At 51.4% G+C, this 15,166-nt stretch overlaps 1 protein-coding gene across 1 annotated transcript; it reads left to right on the top strand.

Annotated features, from left to right (window-relative positions):
- Positions 1-1,326: 1,326 nt before the first annotated feature.
- On the top strand, positions 1,327-15,166 carry ARHGAP25 (Rho GTPase activating protein 25). Its single transcript, XM_054650622.2, has 11 exons — positions 1,327-1,684; positions 4,828-4,997; positions 6,103-6,190; positions 6,439-6,558; positions 7,146-7,353; positions 8,567-8,699; positions 9,297-9,370; positions 9,874-9,995; positions 11,188-11,372; positions 11,806-12,368; positions 13,190-15,166. Exons 1-11 carry the CDS (start codon positions 1,624-1,626, stop codon positions 13,398-13,400), a joined length of 1,935 nt encoding a protein of 644 aa, XP_054506597.2. The 5' UTR covers positions 1,327-1,623; the 3' UTR covers positions 13,401-15,166.

Genomic DNA, 15,166 nt, shown 5'->3' on the forward strand with positions numbered 1-15,166 from the left:
GCGCCGTGATTTCCAAACTCACATTCCCTGTTCCCTGCCCTGTGCTCTCCTTCCTGAGGGATTTCCTGGGGAAAAAATAGTCAGCAATATTCAATATTCGGCAATATTCAATAGTCAGCAATGTTCAATATTCAGCAATATTCACTATTCTGGAAAAAAGCAGATTCCCCCTGCTTTCCCCACATCCTGTGCCAATTTAATCTGCATTTTTAGACCTGGAAAAATGCAGATTTCCAGAGGGAATCCTGCAGTTCTCCTTGCCCAGGCTGGAGCTCCCGGGGCAGGTTTGGGGTGCCTGGGCTGAGCTCTGAGCTCTGCTGGGCCCAGCCTGGGCTGAGCCCAGCTCTGGGCTCAGGCAGAGTTTCCGTTCAGGCCTCGTGACATCCTGCCCGTGACACAGCTGAGAAAGGGCTGCTCCAGAGCCTGGCTGGGGAAAAAGGGAGCAAAACATGCAGCCCCTTCAGCTGTCTGCAGAGTTCTAATTGAAATTTAGAAATTAAAAAATAAAAATTAAATTTAAGATGAAAATAAAAATAAAAATTTAAAAATGAAACCGAAAATTCAAATTTAAAAAAATATAAAGTAAAATTAAATTTAAAATTAAAACAAAAAAATGAAAATCAAAATTTAAAAATGAAACCAAAAATTCAAATTTAAAAAAAAAGTAAAATTAAATTGAAAATGAAAATAAAATTAAAATAAAAACATTTAAATTAAACACTTTAAAAATTAAATTTTTAATTTAAATTTAAAACATTTAAATTAAACTTAAATGTTTTAAACTTAAATTTAAAATTTTTCATTTTAAACACTTTAAAATGAAAAATTAAAATTAAATTGAAAATTAAAATATTAAAATTGAAACAAAACATTAAAGTTAAACAATTTTAAAAAATATTAAAATTCAAAAGGAACTAGAGTTGCCCAAGTGCCCATCCATGCCCAAGGCCAGGCTGGATCGCCCTGGGACAGTGGAAGGTGTCCCCCCATGGCAGGGGTGGCCCTGGGTGGGCTCTGAGCTCCCTCCCAACCCACTCCACATCTCCAGCCCCCTTGGTGCTCACCCCTCTGGTTTCCATGTCCTTTCCTCCCTGTTCCATCCCCATGTGGCTGCAAAGGAAAAGCCAACCCCAAACCCCCGGTGCCATCTGGGGGTGCCCAGGACGGGCACGGGCGCCACCCTGGGCTCACCCCGAGCTCTGCCCCTCCCCAGGACGCCCCCAGGGCCCCGGGCCCGGCTGTTCGTGCTCGGGGCAGCGCTCAGAGCTCCAGGAGCCCACGCAGGGCTGCCGACAGCACTTCCTCAAATGCCCCGAGCGCGCCCGGGGAGCGGCCCCGGGCTGGGCTGGCGGCCCCGGGCCTGGGCAGGGGACAGGGGGGACCAGAGCTGGCACCAGCGGAGAGCACGGCTGGGCAAGCCAGAGCTGGGCAGGAAAGCGGGGCAGGAAAGGACTTTTATGGGGTTTTTGCTGCTCTCAGAGGCAGGAAGCTCGCTGGCAAACCAAGCCTCGCCGAGCCGCTGCTCTTGGTGGGGGGACCCCCACGGGACCGTCAGGTTCCAGCCCCTCTCCTAAACAAGCTCACCTTGAGGAAAGGGAAAAAAAAGAACTTTCCTGATCCAGCATGTCCCTCAAGCTGCCACGGAACTGGGATTTCAACCTGAAGATGGATGCTGCAAAAATAGGTACGGTGAGGGTTCCTCCGTGAAGGCTCCTCCATGAGGGCTCCTCTGTGAGGGTTCCTTGGTGAGGGCTCCTCCGTGAAGGCTCCTCCATGAAGCTCCTTGGTGAAGGATTCCTTGGGTGAGGGTTTCTTGGTGAAGGCTCCTCCATGGGGGCTCCTTGGTGAAGGTTCCTTGGTGAAGGTTCCTTGGTGAGGGCTCCTCCATGAGGGCTCCTCCATGAGGGCTCCTCCATGAGGGTTCCTTGGTGCCCCTCCATGTCTGCAAGGCCCGGGCAGGGCTGGGGGCCCCGGGGCTGAGCCCAGCTGAGATTTTGGCTCAGTGGCCCCCAGTGCCACTTTAGAGACAGAGCAGATGATTTGCAAATGATTTCCAAGAAGTGATTTGCAGATTTGTCAGTGAGGGATGCTGTGGGAGCAGGGGGACGGGGCTGCTGTCCCCCAAAACCCGAGTTTGGGGGGATTTAAACCACCCAGGCCCCTTCTGGTGGCACGAAAGCTCAGGCCCAGGCTGGAGGGGACAGGGGATTTAGGGGTGATGATGATGGGGTGGTCAGGGAGGGGATTTCGGGGTGATCATGGTGTGGTCAGGGAGGGGCTGCAGAGCCCAGCCTGAGCCCAGGTCACCCAAAAATCCACTCTGGGGCTGGGTTTGGCCCTGCAGCAGAGCTGGTCTCTGCCTGGCTGGATTTTCCCACACAGAAACTTGGATTTCTGTCTGAAGCCACTTTTGCCAGAGTGGCCGAGCCATTCTCTGCACACAGAGCCCCAAGGGAAGGGATGGAAGCCCCAAATGAGACCAGAAACGAGCTCAGAGCCATCCCCACACTGGGGGGAGAAATGAATGCCCATGGATTATCACAGAGGCATCCTGCATCCTCGTTCCTGGGATAACTAATATTGGTTTTGCACAGAGGCTGTGGAGCAGGGGGTGAAGTCAAGTGAGAAAAAAAGGCCAGGCCACACCAAGGGTGCTGGGGAGCAGAGGGTGGGGATGGGACCGAGGCTTGAGCCTGTGCTGGCACCAGGAATTGCCTTTTTTTCAAGAAAATCTGCTTGTGGTGAAACCCCTGGTGCTTTTTGCAGCTTCCAGCTGCTGGGTGAGCATGACTTTGTGTGAGTTTGTGTGACTTTGTGTGAGTTTTTGTGTGAGCTTGTGTGAATTTTTGTGTGAGTTTGTGTGAGTTTTTGTGTGACTCTGTGTGAGTTTTTGTGTGACTCTGTGTGGCTTTGTGTGTTTGCGCCGTCTCCGGGGCTGCTGTGGCTTCACTTGCAGAAATGTGAAAGTCGCATTTGCAAATGTTTGCAATGTTTGCAGATTGCCACCGCCCTCCCTGGCTCCTCGTGGCCTGGGGACACTTCCCCTGCTCCCCCAGCCCTGCCTGGGGCAGCGTTTGGAGAACTGCAAAGAAATGGATTTCAGACAAACAGAAATTCCCCCGTGAACCCCTTTTACTGTTTTTTATTGCAGCTCCCCAGCAATGGGGGTGCCGGGGGGTCCTGCCCGGGCCAGCGCTGGCCCCAGGCCTCTCCTGCCCTCCCGATTTTGGGGGAGGAGGTTTTGGAGGAAATGCCCAACCCTGGAGGCCGTTGGGGCAGGAAGCGCTTGGGGGGCACCCCCAGAGGGGCTCCTCGCCCTGGGGGATTTTGGGCGGGGATGTGGGGACAGCCCTGAGGTGAAGATTGGAGCCCTGGGGGTTCTCCAGCCCAGGAAATCACCGCGTGCAGCCCCCGTTCCCCGCAGTCACGGCTTTATTCTTGCCTTGCAGCCAACGATGCAAACCCTGACCAGCTGGGCTGGCTCTGGGCGGCTGCAGAGGCAAAAATCCCCTGGAAGTGATCCCTGCCAGGCATTCGGGGGTGCCCCAGGGCCGTGCCACCCGTGGGGCCACACAAACAGGGCAGGGACGCTGCTCTGCCCAGGGCCCAGCCCATGCTGGTGTTTTAGCATCCCTGGAGATTTTCCAGCCCCACGAATGTGAGTTCTGCCCCACTGGGACCATCCCAGAGCAGAACTGGGGTCTCCAAAGCGTTTGGGTCACTCTGCTGTGGCCGCTGCTCCGGGGAGGCTGCAGAAACCCCACACCCCATGAAAACAACCCCAAAAAACACCCCCAGCCCTGACTTTGCTCTCGCTGGGAGGCAGCTGCTCCCCCGCAGGCAAAAGGAAGCTCAGCCTGGCAGCCACTGCGGCCACTTCCTCTGCAAACGGGGCTGGGACTCGGCAGAGCGCGGGGCCCAGAGCCTGGCTGTGTCCCCTGTCCCCACTCTGTGTCCCCTGTCCCCGTACCCTGTGTCCCTCTGTCCTCACTGTGTCCCCTGTCCCCACTGTGTGTCCCCTGTCCCCGTACCCTGTGTCCCTCTGTCCTCACTGTGTCCCCTGTCCCCACTCTGTGTCCCCTGTCCCCGTACCCTGTGTCCCTCTGTCCTCACTGTGTGTCCCCTGTCCCCGTACCCGTGTCCCTCTGTCCCCGCTGTGTGTCCCCTGTCCCCGTACCCTGTGTCCCTCTGTCCGCACTGTGTCCCTCTGTCCCCACACGCAGGGTCCCTGTGCCCCCACTCCCTGTGTCCCTCTGTCTCCATATCCAGTGTCTCCACACCCGTGTCCCTCTGTCCCCACACCCGAGTCCGTCTGTCCCCACACGGTGTCCGTGTGTCCCCACACCGTGTCCCTCTGTCCCCACACGGTGTCCGTCTGTCCCCAGCCCGTGTCCGTCTGTCCCCACACGGTGTCCGTCTGTCCCCAGCCCGTGTCCGTGTGTCCCCACACGGTGTCCGTCTGTCCCCAGCCCGTGTCCGTCTGTCCCCACACGGTGTCCGTCTGTCCCCAGCCCGTGTCCCTGTGTCCCCAGCCCGTGTCCGTCTGTCCCCAGCCCGTGTCCCTCTGTCCCCAGCCCGTGTCCCTGTGTCCCCAGCCCGTGTCCGTGTGTCCCCACACGGTGTCCGTCTGTCCCCAGCCCGTGTCCGTCTGTCCCCACACCGTGTCCGTCTGTCCCCAGCCCGTGTCCCTGTGTCCCCACACCCGTGTCCGTCTGTCCCCAGCCCGTGTCCGTCTGTCCCCACACCGTGTCCGTCTGTCCCCAGCCCGTGTCCCTGTGTCCCCAGCCCGTGTCCGTGTGTCCCCACACCGTGTCCGTCTGTCCCCAGCCCGTTCCCGCAGTGTGATGGCCGCGGATCCCGGGGCGCTGCCGCGGCCGGACAAGCTGGGCTGGCTGCGCAAGCAGCGCTCCATCGTTAAGAACTGGCAGCTGCGCTTCTTCGTGCTCCGCGGGCAGCAGCTGCTCTACTACAAGGACGAGGATGAGGCCAAGCCGCAGGTGGGGCCGGGACCCCAAGGGTTTGGGGCTGGGGAGGTGTCCCTGCCATGGCTCGGGTGGCACTGGAGGGGCTTTTCCCACCCAAACCATTCTGGGATCCCATGATTCTGTTAAATGTAGTTTATTTTTATTTTATTTTATTTTTATTTTATTTTATTTTATTTTATTTTATTTTATTTTATTTTATTTTATTTTATTTTATTTTATTTTATTTTTATTTTATTTTATTTTATTTTCTCCATGCCATAACTCACTTTTAGAGTACTCACCACCTTTTTCTCCTTTGGAAAAATTCCAGGGAAAATTCCTCTCTGCTGGAAAAGCCGTTCCCTCTACAAAGTTAAAAAAAACTAATTAATAATAATATTTCCCAAGTTCATTCTTCTTTGCTCTCTCTTCTTCCACTCCCAACAAGGGCTAAAAGGAGATGAGAAGTGAGATAAAAATAGGGAAGAGTAAAAAGAAGCGTTTTTATCCTGATGAGAATCGCTTCAGTGGAAAAAAATGGCACTTATCAAGTGCCCTTACTGCTTTAAAATCCCTGTAGTGCATCTACACAAATACATCTGTGTATATATACACAATTATATCTGTATATATATTATATATATATACACACGAGTATGTATATATATATGAATATATCTGTGTATATATACACGGTAATATATCTGTATATATTTATACATGAGTATAGATGTATAGACATATATGTATACAAATATATCTGTATATATATTTGTACACTAATATATATATTTATACATGAGTATAGATGTATAGATATATACACACACAATATATCTGTATATATATACACATGAATATATATGTATATACATATACATGAACTTATCTATATATATACATATACATGAATTTATCTATATATATACATACAAATATATTTATATATACACACAGGAGCATATCTGTATATCTATATGCACACATGAATACATACATACATATATATATACATACATACACGAGTATATCTGTACATATATACATACACACACAAGAATATATGTGTGTCTATACATATATAGGAATATATTACACATATATATCTGTATAAACTCAGGGCTCTGCTCTGTCCTAGGGCTGCCTGGCCCTCCAGGGGAGCTCCATCAACGTGCTGGCCACCAACCCCGAGGAGGGAGGGAAATTCATCTTTGAGATCATCCCGGGTGAGGACACCCCACTCTGCTCTCTAAATGTGGTTTTTTTCTGCTCTGTATATAAGTATTTTCTGCCATATAAATGAGTATTTTCTACTCTCTACATGAGTATTTTCTGCCCAGTAAATGGGATTTTCCTGCCCAGTAAATGTGTATTTTCTGCCCATTAAATGTGTATTTTCTGCCCAGTAAATGTGTATTTTCTGCCCAGTAAATGGGATTTTCCTGCCCACTAAATGTGCATTTCTGTTCGGCAGGGGTGGCCGGCGAGCAGCCGCGGGCGGGGCAGGAGCCGTGCGTGCTCATGGCCAGCTCGCAGGCGGAGCTGGAGGAGTGGGTGAAGTCCCTGCGGAGGGCGCTGGGCTCGGCCTCGGGAGGTAAACCCAGGGATTTCTGTCCTGGGAATGCAGCTGGGGGGGTTTGGCTCAGAAATCCCTGAAAACGGGGCTGCAGTGCTGGGGAGAGCCAAGGATGAACATTTCTTGCCCGGCTTCGTCTTCCTTCTCAACCTCCTTTCTCACCCTGAAAATGTTCTTGAGAAAAACTCCCATTCAGGGATAAAGCCTTGAAAAAACGTTGGTTTTTACCTGCCAATCTCCTCACTTTGCTTTTCCTCTGCCTTTTCTTGCCCAGCCCATCCTTCCTGTGATTTCTGTGAATTCTGTGAATTCTGTGAATTCTGTGCATTCCATCCTTTCTGCCCCCATTTTTCTGGGCTGGAAAGGGATGGGTTTGTCTGAGCTGGGAGATGGGAGAAAGGTTTTGCTTGAGGTGGGAAATGGGAGAAGAGTTTTACTTGGAATGAGCGATAGGAGAAGGGTTTTTCTCCCTTTTCCTTGGTTCTCCACCCCTGTGAATGCAGTGTGGAGAACTGCAGACACTTCATGTGAAGGTCAGGGTTTTGTACCAGCCCAGAGTGTGGAAACCGCAAAGCCACACCCTGAGCTGTGCCCGGTGTCCCCAGGGGTGTTCGGGCAGTGCCTGGCACAGACCATGGCCCAGGAGCAGCGGTTTGGGCAGCCCCTGGTGCCCATGGTGGTGCAGAAGAGCGCTGAGTTCATCCTGGAGCACGGCCTGGCCGAGGAGGGCATCTTCCGCCTGCCCGGCCAGGACAGCCTGGTCCGGCAGCTCCGCGACGCCTTCGACGCCGGGGAGAGACCCTCCTTCAGCAGGTGACACTGGCTGCTGCCCCCATGCCAGCCCCTGTTCCAGGGAAAACAGCCAGGGCCGCCCCCAGAGCCCTACAGGAATGAGGAACCCTCCAGAGCGCTGTGAGGGGAACAGGGGATCCAGCAGGAACCTTCCAGAGGGGCTTGGGGAGAGGGGATCCAGCAGGAACCTTCCAGAGGGGCTTGGGCTGGAGAAAGAATTCAGAAAGGCTTGAGAAGGAGAGGAGATCCATCAGGAACCTTCCAGAAGGGATTGAGGAGGGGGAGATCCAGCAGGAACCCTCCAGAAGGGATTGAGGAGGAGGAGATCCAGCAGGAACCCTCCAGAAGGGATTGAGGAGGAGGAGATCTAGCAGGAACCTTCCAGAAGGGATTGAGGAGGAGGAGATCCAGCAGGAACCCTCCAGAAAGGCTCGAAGAGGAGAACATTCAGCAGGAACCTTCCAGAAGGGATTGAGGAGGAGGGGATCCAGCAGGAACCCTCCAGAAGGGCTTGAGGAGGGGGAGATCCAGCAGGAACCTTCCAGAAGGGATTGAGGAGGAGGGGATCCAGCAGGAACCCTCCAGAAAGGCTCGAAGAGGAGAACATTCAGCAGGAACCTTCCAGAAGGGTTTGAGGAGGAGGGTGGATTCAGCAGGAACCTTCCAGAAGGGTTTGACCTGGAATGGGAGAAGGGTTTTGCTCCCTTGTCCTTGGTTCTCCACCCCTGTGAACGCAGGGACAAGAGCCAGGGTGGTGCTCCAGAACTGCAGCTCCCGCTGGTTAAACGTGGGTGAAGAAAAGAGATTTTAGGTCCCCAAAGCAGGGCAGGGAGGTGGAGGCTAAATGTGGGTGAAGAAAAGAGATTTTAGGTCCCCAAAGCAGGGCAGGGAGGTGGAGGCTAAATGTGGGTGAAGAAAAGAGATTTTAGGTCCCCAAAGCAGGGCAGGGAGGTGGAGGCTAAATGTGGGTGAAGAAAAGAGATTTTAGGTCCCCAAAGCAGGGCAGGGAGGTGGAGGCTAAATGTGGGTGAAGAAAAGAGATTTTAGGTCCCCAAAGCAGGGCAGGGAGGTGGAGGCTAAATGTGGATGAAGAAAAGAGATTTTAGGTCCCCAAAGCAGGGCAGGGAGGTGGAGGCTAAATGTGGATGAAGAAAAGAGATTTTAGGTCCCCAAAGCAGGGCAGGGAGGTGGAGGCAATCCCCGGCTGGCTCTGAGTGTCCCTTGCTCCCTGCAGGGACACCGATGTCCACACCGTGGCCTCCCTGCTCAAGCTGTACCTGCGGGAGCTGCCGGAGCCCGTGGTGCCCTGGCTGCAGTACGAGGATTTCCTGCTCTGTGGGCAGGCTCTGGAGGCTGACGAGACAAAGGTAGAGGTGCTTTTGTTTTCCTCTTCCCAGCCTTAAAATCAGTTTCAGTGCCAGGGCACGCTGTGAGCTGCAGGGGCCAAGGGCACACAGCAAGGCTTTGGAATCTGGGGAGAGAAAAAGGGAAAAAATTAAAAAGGAAAACTGCCCCAAAGCCAGTGGGGTTTTCCCAGCTTGGCCACAGGGGTTTGTGAATTTTAAAGCTTCAATTCCTGCTTCTCTTTGGGGTTAAAAGTGTCCTGAATGTCCACAAGATGCTGGAGGAGATGAGGCAGGATCAGCTCCTCCCTCGGGCTGGGCTGGGGGGACCCTGCTCCTGCTGGGGCTGCCCCTCCTTGCTGAGCCCTGCAGAACATCCCAGGGAGAGATGGAGCTCCAAGGGGAGCAAACCAGGAGAACCAGAGTCAGGGAATACCTGAGTTTGGAGAAGATGCCCAAGATCATCAACCACCACCGCCAGGGTCACCCCGAGTGCCACCACACGTGTTTGGAGCTGTCCCAGGGCTGGGGACACGGGGACACCCCCCAGGCATGGCTGGAGTGAGCAGGAGCAGTTCTTGGGTCCCGTGAACCCTCCTGGAGCTGTTTGTCACCATGCAGGGCCACCAGGAGCTCCTGAAGCAGCTGTCCCTCCTCCCCAGAGACAACTACAACCTCCTGAGCTACATCTGCAGGTCAGTGCCCTGCAGGGCCAGGGGCAGCTCAGCTTTGGTGCTGGGGAGCAGAAATGGCACCCCGGGGGTGACCCCTCCAGGCAGAGCCTCCCTGGGCTGTGCTTTGCTTCCCTTTGAGCCACCAGGTCCTGATTTTGGTAGAGGAGAATTCCAGCCCCTGGGATAGCGCCCCTGGGAATGTCTGAGCATGAATCACCACCCTCAAAGTCACTCAGAAATCCCTGGGAATCCAGACCAGGTGTAGCTTTGCTGGACAAAAGCCTTGAGCACCAAAACCTCCAGGTTCCACCAGGGTGGGATTTGAGGAGGGGATTCCCTTCCTTCCTGAGCTGTTTCCAAGGGGAGCAGCTCCTCTTTCATTCTGGTACCAGTTCAGTCCTGAGGGTTTCTGTCCTTGTGACTGAGAGGAGGAGCTGGGAGGAGGAATCAGGACTTTTTCACCAGGATTTTTTTGCCAAATCCCACCTCTGAAATGTGAAATATTTGCTGTGGAATCCTGGCAGGTTTCTCTATGAAATCCAACTGAACTCCAGCGTCAACAAGATGAGCGTGGACAACCTGGCCACAGTGATGGGGGTGAACCTGATCAGGCCCAGGGTAGAGGACCCTGCAGTCATCATGAGAGGTAAAAGGGACCCCTGGAGCAATTTCATATCCTGCAGGATATGGAATATTTTGAGGCATATGGAGTAATTTCAATATCCTGGAGGATATTTCAGTTTTGAGGCATCCACAGCCTCAGAATTAAAGATTTTCTGTGGTGGAGCTGGAAGAAAGGCAGAAATGTGCTGGGGCACAGGGCAGGGTGAAGCTGTGTGTTTGCTGGGCTGTAAATGTGTTTGTGGTGACAAAAACCCCCTCAGGAACTGACAAAGTGACAAAACCTCCCCTCATGAGTTTAGCAGACTCAGGGATTTGCTGAGGTCATCTCTGAGCTGCTCAGAGCAGGAAGGTGTAAAATCCTTCTTGGGGAAGCACAGGAAACTCAGGGATGTGAGTGCTCCTTTACTTTTATGCTGCTTTTATGCTGGATTATATATATATATATATATATATATATATATTTTTTTTTTTTTTACTTAGAGATGGGGTAACTGAGAGTTGTTTTAAAAATTTTTATTCTATTTTTAGTCTTCTGTGAAGGGTGAAATAATACAGATGTTACAATTTATGTTATCACAATTAGAAGTTACCTATTTTTTAATGACAATATAAGTGGTTTTTGCTTTATTAGTTTCAGCTGCACTATGTTGTAAATGTTTTAAAGTCAATAATTTAAAACTACTTTTTGTGGATCTTGTTATAAAGTATTTTTTAATTTTTTAGTTCTGTTTTTATATTTATTTATATCTAAAAATATATATTTATATTTATATCTAAATAGATATATATATGTATATGTATATGTATATGTATATATATTTATATTTATATTTATATTTATATTTATATTTATATTTATATTTATATTTAAATATTTATTTATATTTTTAGCTCTATTTTTAAAAAAGTATTTAGTCTTATTTGTGAGGTTATTTTTTGAAACTTATTTCCAGTTTATTTATTTTTTTTCAAGATTTGTCTTATTTTACGGTATTTTTAAGTCACTTAAGGTTTGTATATAGATGTCCACTGTATGAGTCTTCTGTCAGGTATTGAGAATTTTCCACAAACCCATTTCCCACACTTTTACTCGCTCCATTTACTTCACTTGGCTTTTTGACCCCGCTCATTTTCTGCTCCGCCTCCGTTTCAGCAGCGCAAGCGCTGGGGGTGCCCGGAGGGGTCCCTGGCTCTGATGCTCTCTGCTCCCCCAGGCACGCCCCAGGTGCAGAAGGTGATGACGGTGATGATCAGCCACCACCTGAAGCTCTTTCCCCCCTCCAAGGACGTGCCTCCCTCCCCGCCTGCCCCCAAACACGAGAAGAAAGCTCCTGTCCCCCGCAGCTCCGTGGGCTGGGGGGCTGCAGAGGACCCCAGGGGCTCCACCCCGAGGCAGACGGTAAGGCTGGCTTTACTAAATAATTAATTAACCTGCATTCGTTCGTTAAACGTGTGGTTAATTGTGGCAGGCTCTGGCAGGTCAGCGAGCCCTAAAAGCATTTGCTCTTTTTGGGTTCAAAAGCTGTGTCTGTCACCCCTGGAATATTTACATCAGGAAAATGATGTAGATAAACTTTCCACTTTCCTGTGGAAAATCTGCTGCTCTGGGGAATATGAAAACTCCCAAAGCTTTTTGGCCCTAGCACATGAAACCTTTCATGTGCTCAGCTCAGGCTGGTGAGGGGAAAGCACTGAGGATTAAAGGCTTTTCTTCAAAGGGATCCCTGTAAAAATCATAAATTTGGTGCAATTCAAAGTGGATTTCAATGGTAAAGTGTGGCCAGCACGTTCCAATGTGCCCTTTGTAAAGCTCCGTGCCCTGGCTGCCCCAGGGCTCTGTTTTGCAGAGGGATCACCCCAATTTCAGCAGCAGCCCTGGCCCAGCTGCCACCTCGAGCATCCCTGGGGAGGACTCAGATCCCACAGCCACGCTGGGAACGTGGAAAACTCAGCCAAGGAAAAGAACCCAGACTTTACCCAGCAGGAAACCCTTCCTGGCAGCCCCAGGGGACAAGGGCAGGAGCGATGTCCTCACCAGTGACTTCTGGAAGAGCAGCCCACGCCCCCTGGGCTGTGAGGGACACAAGAGAACCTTGTCCCACGATCTCTTTAAGCTGCTGGACCTGCACAGGGCTGCAAGCTGTGACAGCAACGTGGCAGAGAGCGGGGAGGGCAGCGGCTCCAGCCCCAGCCCCGCCAGCAGCGCCTCTGAGAAGGAATTCCTGCCCTGCTTCAGCCCCTGCCACGAGCCAAAGGAGCCTGGCAGCCCCAGCAGCAGCCCTGCTGAGGAGCCCAGGGCTGGGCAGGACAGCACGGAGTTCCTGCAAGGTGCGATCCAGCAGCTGCAGAAGGAGTTGGAGGAGCAGAGGAGTGACTACGAGGGCCAGGTGGAAAGGTAACTGCAGGAGCAGCTCGTGCTGAGCCAGCATCGCTGCAGATCGTGCACCAGCAGCTCAGGCAGGATGTCACAGCAGTGATCCACGCTCAAACACAGCTGTTAAAACACTGCTGCAAACCAGTGTGCTGCACTGCACGAGCTGTACAGCAGTGCTCCATAGCTCTTACACACCTTTCAGTGGCACTGCAGTCCTCTGCATGATTCCTGTCATAATTCCTGTTATTACCTGGCACTGGACCATCAGACTCCAGAATTCACCAGCAGCATTATTACACCATGGGCTGCAACCATCAGCCCCACATATTGTTATTATATTATCATTATTTTCACATTATCAATACACATGTATTGCATTTATTGATGTATTGGATTGAGTTGTGTGGCCACTGAAGGGCTCAGGGCAGCACCTCTGGCTTGTTTTGGTGCTGGGAGCCAAATGATTTCCCAGCCCTTTTCCAGTCCAACCCAACCCAATCCAATCCAATCCAACCCAACCCAACCCAACCCAACCCAATCCAATCCAATCCAACCCAATCCAACCCAACCCAATCCAACCCAATCCAACCCAACCCAACCCAATCCAATCCAATCCAACCCAACCCAACCCAACCCAATCCAATCCAACCCAATCCAATCCAACCCAATCCAACCCAACCCAATCCAACCCAACCCAACCCAACCCAGTCCAATCCAACCCAGTCCAATCCAACCCAATCCAATCCAACCCAATCCAATCCAACCCAACCCAACCCAACCCAACCCAAACCAACCCAACCCAACCCCAATCCAATCCTTTCATGCTCTGTTTCCCTTTGCAGCCTCCAGAAGGAAAACTACGAGGTGTGGGCCAAGGTGGTGAGGCTGAAGCAGGAGCTGGAGCAGGAGAGGAAGAGGAGTGGGGAGCTGGAGCTGAGGCTGAAGGACGCGGAGCGCTCGCGGGAGGAGCTGGAGAAGAAAACCAGGATGCTCGAGGAGGAGATAAAAAACTTAACTAAAGCCACGAGTCAAACTGGTGCCAAAACCAACTAGGAGGAGCCCAGCTTCTCACAGACACCAAATGCAGCTGCAGGAATGCTCAGGAATTGCAGGTTCAGAGCCAGGGACTTGCATTGTCCAGGGTCCTGCTCCTGCCCACAGGCCAGGGGGGAGGAAGGAGAGCAGAGCTCAGAGCCTGGTTCATGCTCTGAACTAGGAAATGTCAGAAATATCCTTTAGCTTTTTTTGGGTGTGTTTATTTCAACTCTTCTGTCAGCTGCTCAGGTTACCTGGAGAACAGGCCAACACTTCCTGCTGCTCAGCCAGGATTGCACTCAGAAGTTTGGGTTCTGGACCCATTGTGCCTTCACGAGGAGGAACAGAAGGGTCCCATCTCCAGTGCCTGTCTGAGATACCCAAGGCAAAACATCCATGGATCCCCACACTCAGACCAGAGGTTCCACAGTGTCTGCCACCTCTTCACAGCTGCCATTCACGAGTCTTTCCTGTGATTTCAGATGACCTTGACAGAGCTGGTTTAGTGTTTATTTAATTTTTTACCTCTGCAAGAAGCTCCTCACCAATGTGAGCGTGAGCCATTAGGGAGAAACTTCTCCATCCAGCATCGTGAACATCTGGGCTGGAAATGCCACACGCTCCTTTCTGCAAAGATCAAAAGTGTGAAGAGGCCAATAATTCCTTCACAGCAGACTGGAATGACGTGCAAAGGCTTGGCTGAGGCTCAGAAATCCCCACGGTTAGGACAAGTGCATTATTTAAAATAAACTGCTCATTCCTGCGCTTCCGCTCCGATAGGCAGAACAACCCCTGGCTGCAGGATCAGAGGCACTCTTTGAAGATATTCCACCCATTAGCATTTGCAGGGTTTGCAGAGGTCATTGGGAGAGAGAGACTTCCCAACAGAGGTCAGGTGGGCTGGAAGTTCCTGAGAGCCTGGAGGGGAGAGAGCCACGGGCACCTTGAGCTGCTGCTGGAAGATAATGAGGAGTTCTTTTCTTTAAAATGAGCTTTTCCCAGAGACAGAGAACCATGAGCTGCCCACGCCAGACCTGTGAAACTGCTCCCTCTTCATCCCTGAGGGGCTGGGTGTCCTCTCTGCTCAGCCCAGAGCCTGCTCTGGACTTGCTGTATTTTCACATCTTCTGCTGGAGATCCCACAACGTGAGGTCCCTAAAAACTGCCTGGTGCCCAGGCTGCATTTCCTCCCTCCCTCTATTTCTGCAGCCAGGCCAGGAACCGTTTTGGGGTGGGAGCAGCAGAGAATCTCTCCTGTTCCTGGGGCAGGGACATGATAAACTCAGGGTTTGGGGGGTTTGGGGCCTTTCAGCTCAGCAGGTTTTGGGCATTGACTCTGGATCCCCTGCAGAGGGTGATGCTGCTCCTGCCATATAGAAGCACAACAGACTGTCTACCACAGAGAAACAAGATCCTTTCCAAAAAGACATTTTTCACCCCTTAACCCTCCCACTGCACCGTGAGGACACAAGAGCTGTACCAAGGTGATAACCCTGAGATCAGGCTGAGGATTTTCCTCTCCCTGGAAATGTGACATGGCTTTCAAATTGACCACAAATCCCATTGCATCCAAACCTGTTAAACTGTGCAGTGTGGGATGAAAGTAAGGCACCTTCCAGGGCATCCTTTCAGTCCCCTCCCTGCATTCTTTGTGCTAGAGCAGCAAGTCTGTTCTGCTCTTCTCAGGCATTCACTAAATAAATTCTTTTAGGAATTCACTCTGTTGCATCCAAGGGCTTGGTAGGCGCGAGAGGCAAGAAAATAAAACTTTCCTTCCCACATTA

Source organism: Agelaius phoeniceus, chromosome 30 (assembly GCF_051311805.1).
Source record: "Agelaius phoeniceus isolate bAgePho1 chromosome 30, bAgePho1.hap1, whole genome shotgun sequence".
In the NCBI taxonomy this organism is placed as follows: Eukaryota; Metazoa; Chordata; class Aves; order Passeriformes; family Icteridae; genus Agelaius; species Agelaius phoeniceus.